We start from the raw sequence: 18,443 nt of genomic DNA, 5'->3' as shown, positions 1-18,443 counted from the left end.
AAAAGGACAGGAGTGTCAGACATCCTGTTCACTCAGAGAGCTGGCTCTGAGGGAGATGGACCAGTGTGTGTAAAAAAAAGAAAGAAAAGGCTGCTGTGGAGAATAAACTCCAGCATAGATTTGTTGAGCTGAATGGCCTGTTTCTAAGCTCAGTGCCACTTTTTAACAAACACATGATTTAACAAAACAAGCAAATGTGATGTGGAAATAACTTGGAATTCAGACAGAATCAATTCATTCTAAGGGTAATATATACACCATTGAAGGAAATGTGTTTGTGAATGTCAGAGCAGGTGAATTTGAGGTTAATAAGATTTCTTTGTTCAGGTGGCACCTTATCCTCTGGAGCTCTCTGTTCCCAGGTTTGATTCTGAGTCTGCTCTGGTGACCAGATGTCAACTTCAATGGTGGTAGACGGTGACATTGTAACAATTGTATCCTCATGATTCATGTCTGAAATATGGAGATTAAGCCAGTAAAAGCATGTGCTGTTTTCAGCAAACTTGAACAAAATAGGGTGGAGGAGTGTTTTTGTTTTTGGAAAAAAGTCACCAATCTCTTTTCAGTTTTATTTCATATTGTGAATGAAATGTTTACGAAATTTTGTTCCTTGTATCCCATTTAGGAAACTAGCAGGGCGTACTCTCTTCATCACAGGTGCCAGTCGTGGCATTGGCAAAGCGATTGCCTTGAAAGCAGCCAAAGATGGTGCAAACATTGTAATTGCTGCAAAAACTGCACAAGCCCATCCGAAGTTGCCAGGCACAATATACACTGCAGCAGAAGAGAGTAAGTATATTGATAACCTGAGTTAAGTACTGGGGAAATAGAACCTGAAAGTAAGGTTGGGACTTCATAAAACAAGAAAATCTTGCACTGATATCACACTTCATAGTGTGGATATCTCCATAGCACTTGACATCCTATGAAGTGGTGCTCGATGTCTTAAAACGCATAAAAGTGGACCTGATCAGGTGGGCGGCACGGTGGCACAGTGGTTAGCACTGCTGCCTCACAGCGCCTGAAGACCCGGGTTCAATTCCCGACTCAGGCGACTGACTGTGTGGAGTTTGCATGTTCGCCCCGTGTCTGCGTGGGTTTCCTCCGGGTGCTCCGGTTTCCTCCCACAGTCCAAAGATGTGCGGGTCAGGTGAATTGGCCATGCTAAATTGCCCGTAGTGTTAGGTAAGGGGTAATGTAGGGGTAATGGTGGGTTTCGCTTCGGCGGGTCGGTGTGGACTTGTTGGGCCGAAGGGCCTGTTTCCACACTGTAAGTCTAATCTAATCTACCCTAGAACTCTGTGGGCAGCTAAGGAAGTAATTGCTGGGCCCCTTGCTGAGATATTTGTATCATCGATAGTCACAGGTGAGATGGCGGAAGATTGGAGGTTGGCTAACATGGTGCCACTGTTCAAGAAAGGTGGTAAGGAAAAGCCAGGGAACTATAGATTGGTGAGCCTGACATCAGTGGTGGGCAAGTTGTTGGAGAGAATCCTGAGGGACAGGATTTACATGCATTTGGAAAGGCAAGGACTGATAAGGGATAGTCACCATGACTTTGTGTTTGGGAAATCATCTCTCACGAACTTGATTGAGTTTTTTGAAGAAGTAACAAGGAGGATTGATGAGGGCAGAGCAGTAGATGTGATCTATATGGACTTCAGTAAGGCATTTGACAAGGTTTCCCATGGGAGACTGATTAGCAAGGTTAGATCTCATGGAATACAGGGAGAACTAGCCATTTGGATACAGAACTGGCTTGAAGGTAGAAGACAAAGGGTGGTTGTGGAAAGTTGTTTTTGAGACTGGAGGCTGGTGACCGGTGGTGTGCCATAAGAATTGATGCTGGGTTTATTGCTTTTTGTCATTTATTTAAATGATTTGGATATGAACATAGGAGACACAGTAAGTTTGCAGATGACACCAAAATTGGAGGTGCAGTGGAAAGTGAAGAAGGTTACCTCAGATTACAATGGGATCTTGATCAGATGGGTCAATGGGCTGAGAAGTGGCAGATGGAGTTTAATTTAGATAAATGCGAGGTGCTGCGTTTTGGAAAGGCAAATCAGAACAGGTCTTACACACTTAATGGTAACGTCCTCTGGAGTGTTGCTGAACAAAGAGACCTTGGAGGGCAGGTTCATAGCTCCTTGAAAGTAGAATCGCAGGTAAATAGGATAGTGAAGAAGGCGTTTGGTACACTTTCCTTTATTGGACAAAGCATGGAGTACAGGAGTTGGGAGGCCATGTTACAGCTGTACAAGACATTCATTAGGCTACCTTTGGAATATTGTTTGCAATTTGGTCCTCTTATCGGAAAGATGTTCTCAAACTTGAAAAGCTTCAGAAAAGATTAACAAGGATTTGCCAGGGTTGGAGGATTTGAGCTCCAGAGTGGGGCTGAATAGGCTGGAGTTGTTTTCCCTGGAGCGTTGGAGGCTGAGGGTTTACTTATAGAGATTTATAAAATCATAAGGGGCATGGATAGGGGACATAGACAATGTCTCTTCCCTGGGGTTGGGGAGTCCAGAACTAGAGGGCATATATTTAGGTTGTCAGGTGAAAAATTCAAAAATGACCTAAGGGGCAACTTTTTCATGCAGAGAGTGGCGCGTGTATGGAATGGGCTGCCAGAGGAGGTGGTGGAGGCTGGTACAATTGTAATATTTAAAAGACATCTGGCTGGGTTTACGAATAAGAAGGGTTTAGAGGGATATGGGCCAAGTGCTGGCAAATGGCACTAAATGAGGTTAGGATACCTGGTCGGTATGGACAAGATCGACCAAAATGTTTGTTTCCGTGCTGTAAATCTCTATGACTCAGTGCTTTCTGAAGTGCAGTCACTGTTGTCATTTATGAAACCCGGCAATGCTCAACAACTTCTCACAAATAACCATGTGGTAATGACCAGGTGTATTTTTTTTGTGGAATGTTGATTGATTGAGGGATAAATGTTGGCCAGGACTGCTTTTCTTTGAAACAGTGCCATGGGAACGTTTACATCCACATGAGAGGCCAGATAGGGTCTAAGCTGAATGATGGCATCTCCAACAGTGCAACACTTCCCCAGTACCACTTTGGAATGTCTTTGTTCTTTGGAGTCAGCCTTGACGCGGTGAGAGCACTACACAACTGACATTTGGTTACTGGTTAGGCGTCAGCTGCAGTGTTTTGGGCACCACATTTCATTACTCCTGAAATAAATGCTTTAGAAAGGATTCTGAGGAGGTTTACCAAGGTGTTACCAGGGTTAAGGAACTTCAGATATGAGGAGAGAATTTTTGTATCTCCATTTGAAAGTGTTGAGCCAATAAAATGGCTACTTGGACAGCTCAAGTACCTTATCACATGACAGGTCAGAAATGTTATATTTTTACCGCTAGCTATCATATTCTGTAGAGCAATGGAAGGTGCAAAGTCCTTGCTGGTTGTTTTAGATGATGAATCCTGAATTTATCTGGGTAATGAGTGGAGGCAAGCTAGCATTCTTCATTGACAAATGGAGTTTTGAAATCATGTATTATTTGCAATTTCAAGGCTATTTGTTTTCTTTTCATTCCACCCCCGGGAACTGAATGGGACTTTGAACAGAAAATTGTTTGCATGTTGTGTGGATAGTTATTGAGAATGGTACATCGCAAAATTGACTCTGAGCTACACAATGAAGTAAACATCTGTGTGCTTAACTGGTTTGACAATTAAAGTCTGCTATCTGTCAATGTCCCACGTGTGCTACAGGCAACTTCAATCCTTTAAACACTGCGTGTACACAAACCGAGCTGGTGAAGATCCAAGTTTTCTGTTGTGTTGTGTTGCTCCTGGGTACATTGCATGAAATGAAGTTGAAAGTTCCAATTCTGACAAAAGGTCGCTGGACTCAAAAAGTTACCTTAATGTTCGATCTTGGTTTACATTTATTTCAGCGTGTGGAGAGACATCCAAGCACTCCTTCTGCATTGCCCTGTCGTGTGTAACCCATTGAAGGTGCAGATCTCTGCCAGGAATCATGTCTCAGTGTTTGAGCTGTCTGCATTACTTCTCCCAAAGGCAGTGGAGACTTGAAAAGGGATGTTATTGGTTTCTGTAGATTCATTAAAGGATGAAATTTATATGAATATAGAGAAAGTAAGAAATGGACGGCTACGTTCATTGGGTGTGAGGAAGCTCTTGCGAAGCACAAACAATACAGGCCTGTTAAGCTGCAGAGCCAGTTCCTCTGCTACTTGATTTATGTAATCGTTGCAGTTATTAAAATAAAAGCTTTCTTGGGATGTGGGTATCACTGGCAAGAGCAGCATTTACAGCGGCCTTTGCTTTAACTGGCTATTCATGAACTGGCACTCTTGATAAACCAGCAAAAAATATATCCCTCACATAGCGTTAAATTAACTGTATCATTCTGTCCAGTTATTATCATTTTTAAATTTATTTACCTCAATGTAAATATACTTATTTTGTGTGGCCATTCGATTTAACAACATCAACCGTTGATACAATTTCAAGTCAAATTCTCCTCAAATGCTGCTATGGCCAAATAGTCAGTTCAGGGTGTGAGTGAGAAGATTTATTTAAGGCAAAGTTTCATTATTATTAAAGTAATTTAAGATGTAAATAAAATATAACAGTGATATGTTTACCCTCTGCATTATATTTCTATTACTTAGTGTGTGTTTTTACATTGATTATGTGGACCTCTTGATTATCTGGAATATTTAATTAATTGGCACAACTCCTGATCCCAACTACGTCTTAATTCTTTTCATCGTTAGTCTTCTTCCAAAGACAGCACCTTTCTGATCATCATTCGCTTTAGAAGTGTCACCTCTGAAGCTTAAGTATTATGTTAGAAAAAGAATTGCAGAATCTTGAGTTAGGATTGGTATTTCCTCAATCATGCTTACATGTCATAATTTTTTAAAATTTTGCTGACTGGACCAACACTTAATGCCCGTACCTAGCTGCCATTAAAAAAATGGTGGTGAGCTGCCTTCATGAACCACTGCGAATCCACGTGCTGTAGATAGACACACAATGCCATTCAGGAGAGAACGCCAGGATCTTGACCCAAAGACATTTGAAGGAACATGATATATTTTCAAGCCATGATGGTGAATGGCTTATAGAATCATACATTGCAGAAGAGGCCCTTTAGTCCATCATATCTGTACTGCCAACATTCTTGTAAGTTGCTTGGAGAAGCTCTTGCAGGTGATGGTGTTCCCACATATATCTTGTACCCTTGTTCTTTTCGATGGACCTGTCATTTGTTCAGAATTTGTGGTGATTATGGCAGTTTTTCTCACCAAACTGGATGAAGGTTGCTACATTTTCTTGGTAGAAAATGCATTGCCATTCGTTCTGCATTCTTGCTGACAATATGGTTTTCCTAATTCCAGGGTGACATTGATTAGCGTAATCCATTCTCAGATACCCCTTGATCACAATTGTGGCCTATGCACATGTTGGTTCCCACATATTTTGGAGTGTATTGGGAGGGGCAGATTTGGCTTGAGATGTTTGGGTTCCAACAATAGCTGAGTGGATAAATGGTGATTGGGATGTTTTGTGTAGTCGTATACACTGGCAACAATTAATCACTGATTAGATTAGATTAGATTACTTACAGTGTGGAAACAGGCCCTTCGGCCCAATAAATCCACTCCAACCCGCCGAAGCTCAACCCACCCATATCCCTACATTTACTCCTTATCTAACACTATGGGCAATTTAGCATGGCCAATTCACCTGACCCGCACTGATCCATGCAGTGGTTTCTAATCTTGATCAATCTCACCTTGGTATCTTCTGAAGAAGGTGAAAACAATTACCTCGGATTCTTCATTCCTCAAAGTTATCTGAGTGGCTTCCTTTTGGAAAACGTGGATATTCTGGTTGAGAATAGAATCGTAATTACCTCTGTAATTCCTCTAACCTTCATCCTGATCCAATTGAACAATGTGGCACATTCTTGCTGCAGTCTACAAATGAAGGGGAGACATTTTGGGTGAGGAACTGTTGGACTAACACTGAAATAATGGTATGCTCAATACAAATGACGCTTTTCCTGATGGAAAGAAAGAAGTAGGTTGCGAGTGGTGGAGTCAGAGGGGAATACATTTGGATGTGCATAGCTACAATTGCGTGGGTGTCTCAGTGCCAAGGTTTGGAGTTTAACAATGTTGCTATTATCAACTGGTTTGCAACAAAAGAATTCTGGGTGAAAGGTTCACTAATTTTGGTGTAGACTCTAGGATAACGGAATGCAGTTTATTGCAAAGTTTCACACACAGTTGCAAATTCCTCCCTCAAAGTGGTTATGCTGAAGTGGTTTACTATGTGACCTTGGCATTCTGATTTTGTTACTGTTGACTGCACGATGTGAAGGAGGTTCTTCGGCAGCTGTGTGATCTCTGAGCAAAGGACTTTTTGTATTTACTTGGTGGGGTAATGTGCATTCCACTAATTTCTCTGCGTAATTGTAATGGTGGAGGCTGGGGTAAAATGACTTGAGGTAAGGAGTTCAAGTGACAGAACATGATTTACTAGATCACATTGTGGCATTTATTACAACACTGGTTTGAAAGGAATTTGTCTGAAGAAACACAGGAACAACATCAAAATAAATTAGAACTGACCTTCACCAGTGATGATTGTGAGGTATGTCCAACCGAATTTTTCTTCTTAATCTCATTCAATGATCTTGGAATTTAAGAATCCAAACTAAGATGATACCCAGCAAAATTGACTTTGTGGAACACTTCCTTTCCTTTTGCTGCTGTTTCTCTCTCAGAGGTCATTTTTATTTGAAGGATGTTATAGTTCCAGCTGATGTTACTGTTAGACCAGTTTGATCCCAGACTAAAATCTGGCTTTATAGCTCTTGTAAACAAGATGGTCTTTCACTGAAACATAAACATAAACACTCAATCATTCAGATTTGGTTTTAATAATAAAACAGAAGTTCATTACACACAAGAAATGAAGATGAAATACAACAAGCCAGTCAACTATCTTATGACGCAATCTGAAATATTTTAAAAAACACAGCAAAATAAAATCCAATCAATTTCGAACACCTCACTTTTCAATGGTCAAATACAAGAGACAGTGTTCCCTTCTCAATTACATCTTTAAATATGTGGAGAAAGAAATAGAGGCTAAAGAATGTAAAGAAATACACTTTGATGTTGCAAAAAAAGTTCACATTACAGAGGAGGAAGTTTGGGCGGTCTTAAAGAATTCAAAGGTGGACCAATCTCCAGGACCTGACGATGTATCCCAAAATGTTGTGGGAAGGAAGGGAAGAAATTGCAAGACCCCTTGTAGAAATATTTGCATAATTTATAACTATGGGTGAAGTGCCTGATGACTGGAGGATGGCTAATGTTGTGCAGACAAACTGGGGAATTATAGACCTCAGAGTCTGACTTTGGTTGGATGAGAATATAGAACATATTGTCGATTGGTTGAGAATATAGGCATGATTAACAATTTTGTAGGTAACACCAAAATTGATGGCAAAGTAGACTCTGAAAAAGGTTTTCTCAGATTACAAAGGGATCTTGATCAATGGGTCAGTGGGCTGAACAATGGCAGGTGGATAATAATCTGAATAATACAAAATATTGCAATTTAGTACAAAAAACACAAGGGTAGGGCTTACACAATTAATGGAATCGCCTTAGGTTTGTTGGAGAACACAGGGACCTAATTGTTTGAAGTTTCCGTTCCATTATAGACAGGTGGTTAAAGACATTTAGCATGCTTGCTTTCATTGCTTACTCAGACCTTTGAGTATAGGAGTTGGGAACCCCAACCTCTGTGCAGATTTTGAAAGTAAAACCCAGACTTTGGCTGGGGTCACATTAACTCAGTCCTGATGAAGGGCTTTCGCCTGAAACATCGATTCTCCTGCGCCTTGGATGCTGCCGACCTGCTGAGCTTTTCCAGCACCACACTCTTGACTCTAATCTCCAGCATCTGCAGTCTTCACTCCTTGTAGGAGTTGAGAAGTCATGTTGAGGTTTTACAGGACATTGTTGAGGCCTCTTCTGGAATACTGTGTCAGTTCTGGTTGCCTAGTTATAGAAAGGATATTATCCATTCGGAGATGGTTCAGAAGTGATTTACCGGGATGTTGCAGGGTATGGAAGGTTTAAGTTATAAAGCCTGAATAGGCTGGGATTTTATTCACTCAAGCTTAGGAGGTTGAGAGGTGACTTTATGTAAAATAAGAAGAGGTATAGATAGGGTTAGTTGTCTTTTCCCTCGGATGGGGGATTTCAAGTCTAGGAGGCACATTTTTAAGGTGAGAGATTTAAAAATGTTACAAGGGGCAATTTCTTTTTGCACAGAGGGCGATTCACTTGTGGAGTGAACTTCCTGAGGAAATGGTGGATGTGGGCACAGTTACAATGTTTAAAAAGACATTTGATTGGTACATTAATAGGTAAGGTTTGGATGGATACTGGCCAAGAGCAGACAGCTGGGACTAATTTAGTTTGGGATTATGTTAAGCATGGACCGGTTGAAATGTTTCTGACTCTATGAATTAATTATTTCTTTCAGTCCCTGGTCTTGAGAGCTTGATGCTCTTTTCGTTGATTATTCAAACAACTAAGGTTAAGCTTTCTTTGCTTCAAATACTTCCATGATGTCTCTAACCAAACAGTTCTGGTGTGGAATTTTCAAACTAAACCTTTACAGTGAGGTAGCCTATTTCTGAACTGTTCTGAACTAACTCTTTTTCTCCAGGATAAACTGTTCTTGCATTTGACCTCAGCCAGGTCGTCTGTCAACTGCCCTCATAAATTTTCCAATTTATGGATTTTCTTAAACCACCAAATTAATTCTTGAACTTCAATTCCAAACACAAACTGATGCCTTTTAATTTTCACACTCTCAGATCGTAAAATTCTCATAATGCAAATTCCCATCATAACATCAAGAATTCCTGAGTGCCTTGTTCTGTGACATAAACTGACTTAAATTAATGGCTCCAGATATACTGACAAGTTAATTATTTTAAAGCATTTCATTCATAAAGACTAAAACCTATAAGGCACTAGTTCAAAATCCACACTCTAAAATAAATGATGGTTACATACATAAATCACACATCTTGCATCACAAGAGATGCGACTCACTTGTATCATCTAAGTGTAAATCAGATATTGAATTTTAATTAGCTGTGCAGTTGTTGAGAATGGTAAAACAAATCATTGCAATTCCCACATTCAGCCACCTCTGCAAGTAGATTCAATGAGAAACATCTCACAATTGATGAGGATAATGTAATTTTAAGATAGAAAAATATCTCTGGTTTTTCAGAGGGGATTATTTCAAGTTGAATGTCAAGCCAAAAGTTATGACATTTTAAAATGAGTTTTCAGAAGTAGAGAATGAGACAGTTGTTTTTAGGAATACCCAGATATTGAAGTTAGACAATAAAATCACACAGAGAATGGCAGAAGAGATCAGAGTGCAGGAAGCCCATAGCTCTGGCAACAAGAGTCCAGAGGATGGAAGAGGACAGAGAGAAGGATTTAAACATGCTAAAGAGAGAGCTTAAGTTGGACCTTGTCCCGTATAGGTTGGCAAGGTGGCTAGCCATGGCTAATTGGAACTTAGTGTAACTTAAGTTAGACAGGCAATTCAGCAAAATAACACTCCGAATCAAACCTCAAAGGATGACCTTGTAAAGGTTTATGAAATCATGATGGACATAGATAAGGTGAATGACAAGAGTCTTTTCCCAAGGGTGGGGGATTTCAAAACTTGGGTGGCATACTTTGAAGGTCAGAGGGGAAAGATTTAAAAAGGACATGGGGGCAACTTATTTACACCAAGTGGTTTGTGTATGGAAGTGGTGGATGCAGGTACAGTCCCAATATTTACAAGACATTTGGATAAGTACATGAACAGGAAAGGTTTGGAGAGATAAGGACCAAACGCAGCTCGGTGGGTTTGGTCAGTGTGGACAAGCTAGACCGAAGGGTCTGTTTCCATGCTGTCTGGATCTATGACTATAATAGGGGATTTCTGACTTCCATTTTGCCCATAAGAGATCCAAAAAACAACTGACAATCCAAAACCTCAAAAGAGATGATTAGCATTAGATATTTTCTAATAATTCCCAAAATGAACCCAGGAAAAAATTAATTCCTCAGAGAATGGTAACTATAGGGATCTTAAGACTAAAGCGAATAGCTTTTCAGGGAAGCAAGGTGAACATTTGAGGCAGAAAGGAGTAAACAGTTATTCTGGGAGGTTGAGGATACAGAGGAAATGAATGCAGCATTAACCTATTTAGCTGAAAGTCATGCTGTAACTCTGTTGTAATGCTCACATCTGATTTATGTTACGTGTACCTTTTAAAGACAAGTCCCTAAGTCTTGGATCTTACTCATTTTTTTTCATGCATGAGTAAGGTAAATTGTGCCCAAGGTAATAGTGTGCACTCCTTAACTTGTAAATATCTGGTCGAAACCAACAGTTTGCCTTAAAGTCTGTTGTACAAATGAGTTTTTCTGCATCAGGTACCTCACTGATGGGTGGGGAATAGTTGTGACAATGTAGCAGAAAGAAAATCAACATTGCATCAAACTGTCTGGAAATTGAATCAATTCTTTACTCTTGCTCTTTCATCTATACTAGTGTGTCCTTCCTGTGCTCCAGTAAGCAGCCTAGAATGAGTTGTTTGCCAGTGAGCTTTAAGACACCCTCTCTGCCACTCAGTTCTGTTGGTGTCTGTCAATAATTCTATATTTAACCTATACACAGTAAGATTGTGTGATATAATCATTGTCATTTTTTACCTATTTAACAACATTTCTACAAAAAACAGACTGCACCGGTTCAGTAAAGCAGCATAGCCACTTTCACAAGGGCAGCGAGGGATGCAGTGAATGCTGGCCCATCCAGTGACACTCACTTCCCATGAATGAATGTTTTAAAAATCCTGTCCTCCCTTCTTGGCATCAATCAAAGTGAATAATGTAGGAGAGAATGGAACATTGTGCTTATATTGTTCCCATTGGCAGGCTAACATAATCCCTGTGCTCCTGTATCCTGAATAGAATTTTCCTACCCACCCTTCAGTTTGGTTGCATTTCCATATTTTGTTTTCTTTTATTATTGTGTTAATAAAGAATTAATTTGAATACCTTTAGGTTATACGTGTGTAAGCTCTGGATGTTGTCGCAATATTACTTAGCCGTGATGGCAAGGTTAATTTTCATGACTGTAAACACCACTTCCAAGGGAAACAGTGACTTAGTTGTTAGTTCATTCAATTTAGTCCTGCCCATGAACTGGGCTGCTATACAGTGGGGAGGCCAGACACAAAGTGGGTGACAGTTTTGCAGAAGACCTCCACTCAGTCTTCAGGCATGACCCTGAGCTTCCAGTTGCTTGTCATTTCTACTTTTGACTGTGCTTTCATGCAGCCTTTCTGTCTTTGATCTGCTACAGTGTCCCAGTGAAGCTAGAAGCAAGCTCGAAGACTAGCACCTCATCTTTCCCCTTCGCACTTTACAGTCTTCAAGATGCAACATTGATTCATTAATTTCAGACCATAACTGCTGCACCCATTTTATCTTGTTTTTTTTCATTATTAATTGACTTCAAAAAGCACTTTGGAAGCACTACTGCCTCACAGTGCCAGGGACCCGGGTTTGATTCCAGCTTTGGGTGTTCCATGTGGAATTTGCGTTTTCTCTCCATATCTGCATGAATTTCCTCCAGGTGCTTCCATTCCTCCCATAGTCCAAAGATGTGCAGGTTAGGTGGATTGGCCATGCTAAATTGCTCATCGTGTGGAGGCTAGGTGGGTTAGCCAAGGGAAATGCAGAATTATGGGGATAGGGTTAGAGGTTTAGTTTGGGTGGGATGCTCTCTTTGCAGACTTGATGGGCCAATTGGCCTCTTTACTCACTGTCTGGATTCTTTAATTGGTACTGATCCTCAAAATTGCATTTAGTCAGCTGCTAATCAGTCATTTGCACCTCTAATGCAAATAGCTTTTTGTTTCTTTACCTTTTGCCCTTGTATCTCTTGTCAGTTGATTTCTCATGTTCTCCACCTGATCCTTCCCTTTTGTTCTCTCCCAGGCACGCTGTTTATGAAGAAGAGTCATACGAGACTCAGAACATTATTTCTGTTTGCAGACGTTGCCTGACGTGTTGGATATTTCAGCCACTTCCTCCTTTTGTTTTATTTTAGAGGGGTTTCTGTTTGTCTTGTTCACAGAGTGGAGATTCCAAAATTGAGACTTAGACAATCTAAATTGACAGTGTAGTGTAGCAGAACAGGTAGATGTTGCAGACAGCAAGAATTTATGTAGCGTGCTAGTCATCCCAAAAAGAATTCCCAAGTGCTTCACATGGGCACTGTCAGGCAAAAATGGATGCTAAGATTAAGAAGCCAGATTCAGAAAGAATAAACATAGGCTTTGTCTAAGAGTTTTGTGATGGGTCATTTGAGAGGTTGAAGTGTTTTGGAACAAATTCTTGAATGTGGCACCAAGATAATTAAAGGTGTAGGACTACAATTTTTCATTCGGTTGAGAAACGAAAGAGTTTGAGTTTCCACAGCACCTTTCACAATTTCTGGATTCCTTAAAGCACTTTAACAACCAGTGCTGTCGTTGTTTAATGTATGAAATGTGGCAGACAATTTGCAAAAGCCAATAGCAGTGGTGAGATAATAACCTGACTGTTAGAATGTTGGTTAAGGGACTAAAGTTGGCCAGGACATGGGAGGAAAGCTTCCTGCTCCTCTTTGAGGTAGTCGATGACAAAGGATTCCACCCCAACAGGGGCAGGTGATGTCTTGGTTTAATATTTCTCCTGCTGTTACACTGGAATGTCAGCCTAGATTTTGCTGTCCATTTTCTGCAATTTTACTTGATTCTGAGGACTGGGGGAGAGGCTGGGGGTGTGCAAGAGAGTCATGTCAATGCCTTTAGGATTTATTTAGGCATTGCTTGGATAATACAAATGTTTTTATATGCTGATTAAATCCTCTGCCTGTCCTTGCCAAATTGCAGGAATATTTGTTTTGAGCTGATGAATTCACGATGGACAATGCCTTCACATTTGTTTAGTGAAGATGATGGAAGTTGCATTTAGGACAACATGAAATATTGAAATAATTCATCAGTCACTTCAGCTGGTTCTTCGTTTTTGATGGATTTTCTCAAGTTGAGATATCAAACTCTGTTCCTGTTGAACTTGAAGTGTCTTTTTTTTATTCTGGTGGGATGTTGATCTCAGAGTGCCAGACTACCAATTGGTGAAGTTCAAAGCATGGTGGTGTGCACTGCAGTATTTGAAGAGAAGCAGGGCAATGTTTTGGTCTTCAAATCGGTATTCTCTCTGTCTGTGTGTCTCTCTCTGCAACCAAAACTGAAATACTTGCCATTGCTATTAATGGGAGCTGGGGTTCTGCAAAATGGCTACCACATATGTCTTCAATACAGACTCACTATATTTTAGAAGTAATTTATGGTTTCTGAAACACTGGGGCATTTATGGAATGATGAAGTGCCTAATTCTTTTCTTTCACGGATAAATTGAATGTTTGACTGAAACAACTTCAGCTTCCCATTAGTTGAGTGCTGTGAAAATCTCATGAATTTGGGATACTCCATTCTGTCAGTGAAAACCACAAACCTGAATGATGCAAAACAGCTTGTCATGTGGATGTATGAAACAAGGAGGACACTGTCTATATCACTGATTCTGATGATCACACTGCAGCTATTTTACATTTTGTTTCATCCAATACTACCAGTGAGGAATCAAGTTACATGTTTAATGTCCTTTATTAATATGTTTTGATGCACAAATTTGCAGCATTGTTATGTCCAGCAGTATTTCAGTTACATACACCTTTCACTTTAATGGTGAAGTCATCAACAATCATCACATTTAAAGCTAACTTGCAAATCCATGACCATGACCACATGGAAGAGGAAATGCATTAGATGCATGGGCACACAATTTGCTCAGAACCTGATTGACAGCATAGCTGAATATTTCTCTTTCCCAGTGTTCAAGAAATTCGTCACTTTTTTGTCAAACTATTCACAAAGCACATGTGTTAACACAGATGCTAAGCGCTGATTAAGTGCAGCAACTGATCTGAAGTTGTGAAATACTGCCACTGGATTCTATCTTTTTAGAGCTAGATCTCTCTCTCTCGCCAAAAAAACACCAAATACTCACCCTATCTGGTTTTCTGAAGATTAAATTTTATGGAGGTGATTGTGTGCTCTGGCTCATTCAATAAGTCCAAGGTGCTATGGCAACATGCAGAGTAATGTGCATTTTTACATGTATATTGTGGTCTGGAGCTATGGTTATTGATGGCAAACGCTCCAACTTTCTATCCATCACATAAATGACCAGGAGACACTCCTGCTCTTACTGCCTACCACTAGTGTGTGTTGGAAGGATTTACAAATTACAAACTGGTTTGGTTGTGCGACGAATCCCTTGGCCAACAAGTTGTGGAGTGGGATTTGAACTTGGAGATTCTGATTCATAGGCAGGAACATTTCCCTCCGTGCCACAAGACCTCCCATTAAATATTGTACCCCATCTCATGTTCAACCAATGGAACAAGTATAGGATAACCGAGAACCTATAATTTGCTATGATTACTATCCTTCTCAAAGCAATTTAGGAATATTTGTAGTTCGCTGTTTTATCCTTGGCTGTTTTGTTTTGTTTTTGCCTTGTCCTTCCTGTTTTTCACATGATTTGTTTTATTTTACTGCCTTATGTTACATTTGTTACATTCCTGTAAGATGACATGGCTTGCACCTCCTGTCTCTGGTCAGTCCTTTGACCATCCCCCTTCCCAGAATGCGACTTCCTGTGTTGATAGAGACTGGGCAAGCTGACCTTCAATAATGTCGATTCTGCTTCACCAGGAAGTGAAAAGAGAGAGAAAGAGAGACTGTTAGTGGGGAGAGCCTTTTCCTAAACGCTCGGAGGAAACTGGTTTGGCAAGTCATTCTACCAAAGATACATTTCAGTGAGCTTTTTTATTCAACTTAGATTCCTGCTGTGAACTGAGCAAGGAACCAGGAGAAACAGTCCGATGACTCATGATATATTAGAAATTCCTTTGCCTAACTTTAGGAAGTCTGGTAAAACTGGCTTGATTTAAACATCTTTTAATAGTTTTACTCATAACTCCTTTGCCTTACTCCACCCTATCTGTTTAACCCCACAGTCTCCAGAGACCTTTGTGTTCCTCCACTCCTGCCTTCTTGCACATATCTGATATTTTTCTTGTTGGCATACCTTTGGCAGCTCTGTCATCAGCTGCTTAGAGCCAGAACTCCAGAATTCTCTCCCTTCATCACTACCTCTCCTTTTTAAGACTCCTTCTAAAATCAAGCTTCCTGTCCGAGTATCCCCTTATAAGACTCTGTTTCTAATTCTGTTTGATATTTGATTCTGTAAAGTGCTGTGGGCTGTGTTACTGAACAAAAGGTGCTATAAGATCCGGGTGACAGCCCTTAACATTAAGACAGCATTTGGCCTCCTGTGGCCCCTCACAGAACTGAAGTCAATGGGAATCTAACTGGAGTTGCATGCACCAAGGAAGACAGTAATGGCAATTAGAAGTCAAGTACTCAATCCCAGGACATTGATGCTCGAGTCCTTGAGGATTATGTTTGAGGAAAAAAATGAGGTCTGCAGATGCTGGAGATCACAGCTGAAAATGTGTTGCTGGTTAAAGCACAGCAGGTTAGGCAGCATCTCAGGAATAGGGAATTCGACGTTTCGAGCATAAGCCCTTCATCAGGAATGAGAGAGAGTAGCCAAGCAGGCTGAGATAAAAGGTAGGGAGGAGGGACTTGGGGGAGGGGCGATGGAGGTGGGAGGAGATGACCTGGGGGGTGCAGTGAGAGAGAGACTCACTGAAATCCTTGTAGAGGGAGGAAGAGAGCTTCTTCAAGGAAGGCATCCTTGCAAGAGGATTTGCAGTAGGTTAAAATCTTCGAGTAAAAAATGAGGTCTGCAGATGCTGGAGATCACAGCTGAAAATGTGTTGCTGGTTAAAGCACAGCAGGCCAGGCAGCATCTCAGGAATAGGGAATTCGACGTTTCGATCATAAGCCCTTCCCCCCAATAATCTTCAACTCCTTCATCAATGATCTTTGTTACAATTCCTGTGGAGACCTCAATTTTTAACAACAGGTACTGTTGACCATTGCGAAGAGTTGACGGAATGTCACAATGAGATATCCAGTTTTAAGACACTTTCTGCAACAAACAGATTAAAAGCAAATTCACTAAACACTATTTTTTAATCAGCAACTTTGACTTTAAAGCACAGGACATAACTTTTAACAAAAAAACTATATATCATGCATATGTTTAACTATCTTTTAAGTGGATATTGAGTTCTCCCAGACCACTCCAAAATGATTCTTGGCTCTTTAAGCAGGCCAGAAACCTTTTACTTGAGCAATGTTTTAAAAGGTGTCAACTTTCCTGTAGACATCTCCCTATAGCTTAAGTTGAACAAATCTTTCAACTTCTAAACTCACCATGACATTGTCTTTCTATTCCAAGTATAAGCTTGCAATTACACCTCTGCACATTGAATGTTGAACTCTGTGGCCTCTAACTGCCTTCTGTTGCTCCCAGACCTTCGAAGGCTTACCTAAAATGTGAGAGAAGTCATAGAATCCTTTCTGTCTTTAAATCTCATCTCTTCAGCAGTGTGAATCACACGGGCCTTGTGTCAGATACAAATACAACACTTTTATTGTGAAAATAACTGAGCCATTTCAGGCCTAACTGTGTGCAATCCGACATTCTTAACATTTTTCTGGGCCCTTTTGAGTCTAGAAGTCTCCGACATGACTGTTTGCACATAGATTGCTGTCATTGTCACAAGTGTAAACACCTTACATCTTTTCACCGGGAATTAATCTGGGCCCTCTTTTAACAAACAAATGACCTGGACATGCAAATGACCTGGACATGACCTCATTCACTTTACCTTAAGCTAATGATGCCATCACAAACATGACATTCTGAACACTTTCACTCCATCACAAGATTAGAAGTGGGATGTTTCCTGATTATTTTACCCTGTTCAATACCATTTGCGACTTCCTAGGATCAAAAATACTCAGTTTGTAGCAAAAAAACCGAACAACGTTCATCCTTTGGTGATTGTGAGGTGAATGTCACTTCAGTCAATGCCAGGCAATTTGACTGTGGATGGTTCTGTATGAATGTGGCTGGTCAAGAAAGATGTTCAGTGTCAAATATTAATTTCATGATGGCCAGTGCAATACAAGGTGGCGCACCATTGGATACCTTCAATGCAACCAGTCACTGCTCATTTTAATTCTCCTTCCCACTCCCTTTCTGACATAACCATCATTGGCCTCCTTCATTGCCACAAATTGGAGGAGCAACACTCATCTTCCGCCTGGGCAGCCTACAGCCCGGAGGACTCAACATTGAGTTGAGTCTCCAACTTCAAATAATTTCCCTTCCCAGCCTCTTCTCCCTCCCTTCCATTCTGCCTGCCACCAACTGGATTAATTCCTCCCATTGACCAATCAGATTGTACCCTCCAGGTATTCCCACCCTGCCTCACCATCCCCTTTATCTGCAGCTCCCCCTACACCCACCTCCAGTCTTGAATAAGGGTTATACCCAAAACGTCGACTTCTGCACCTCCTGATGCTGCCTGGGTTGCTGTGTTCTTCCAGCCACCTGCCTCTCTACCTTGGATTCCAGAATCTTCAGATTTTTGTCTCTAACCAAGCAAGGTTGTTTATTGGTCAAGATGGGGGCGGAGTAGGGCTCCTGTTTCGGGGCTCGTCCACTTTGACAGCTGCTCTTTTGCTTTTTCTCTTACTTCCCTTTACTTCGATTGGCAGTGGTGAGGAATCCCAGTGAGGACTCGAGTGAACCCAATATAGATTTTGTGGCGACACTGACTGGGTCCCTCCTTACTTTCCTGAGGCGAGCATGGGACCTGGTGTCAAAATAGGCAGCTGCTGCATCAGTGGAGATGACATTGGCAGGGTAGGCCCAGCGGCCAAAGATGGTGCTTGAGGATCAGCGACTTGGTCGTTGATTTGGTCCTGTGCTAGTGGCCATGGAAGAGAAACGGCCCAGTGGTGAAAGATGGCACCTAAAGAGAGGTTAAAGGGTAGCTCAGTGACATTGAGATGGGCCAGCAGTGAGATATGCAGCTATGACATTGGTGGGTCTGGCATGGGCAGTGGCAGAGGTAGTGACAGAGGAGAATTAGCTGAGTTTGAAAGATGGCTCCTGAAGAGTCGCGATTTCAACGTTGGTTGGTTCAGGTCTCGACAGAGGCAAAGTTTTGGAGGAGGGACATCGATGCAGATGTCGTTGATGAGCTGGCTCGGGAATGATGGACTCTTTAAGATA

The 18,443-nt window shown here is 41.1% G+C and overlaps 1 protein-coding gene across 1 annotated transcript in view; it reads left to right on the top strand.

Moving 5' to 3' along the window:
- hsdl2 (hydroxysteroid dehydrogenase like 2) overlaps nucleotides 1–18,443 on the top strand; it is a 140,142-nt gene that overhangs the window by 28,744 nt on the left and 92,955 nt on the right. The window contains exon 2 of the mRNA XM_060845781.1: nucleotides 626–789. Coding sequence (XP_060701764.1) covers nucleotides 626–789 — 164 coding nt within the window. The remainder of the gene's footprint in view (nucleotides 1–625; nucleotides 790–18,443) is intronic.

The sequence above is a fragment of the Hemiscyllium ocellatum genome, chromosome 2 (assembly GCF_020745735.1).
Source record: "Hemiscyllium ocellatum isolate sHemOce1 chromosome 2, sHemOce1.pat.X.cur, whole genome shotgun sequence".
Classification (NCBI taxonomy): Eukaryota; Metazoa; Chordata; class Chondrichthyes; order Orectolobiformes; family Hemiscylliidae; genus Hemiscyllium; species Hemiscyllium ocellatum.
Note: the sequence above shows the minus strand (reverse complement) of the source record. Positions and strands in the feature narration are given on the sequence as shown.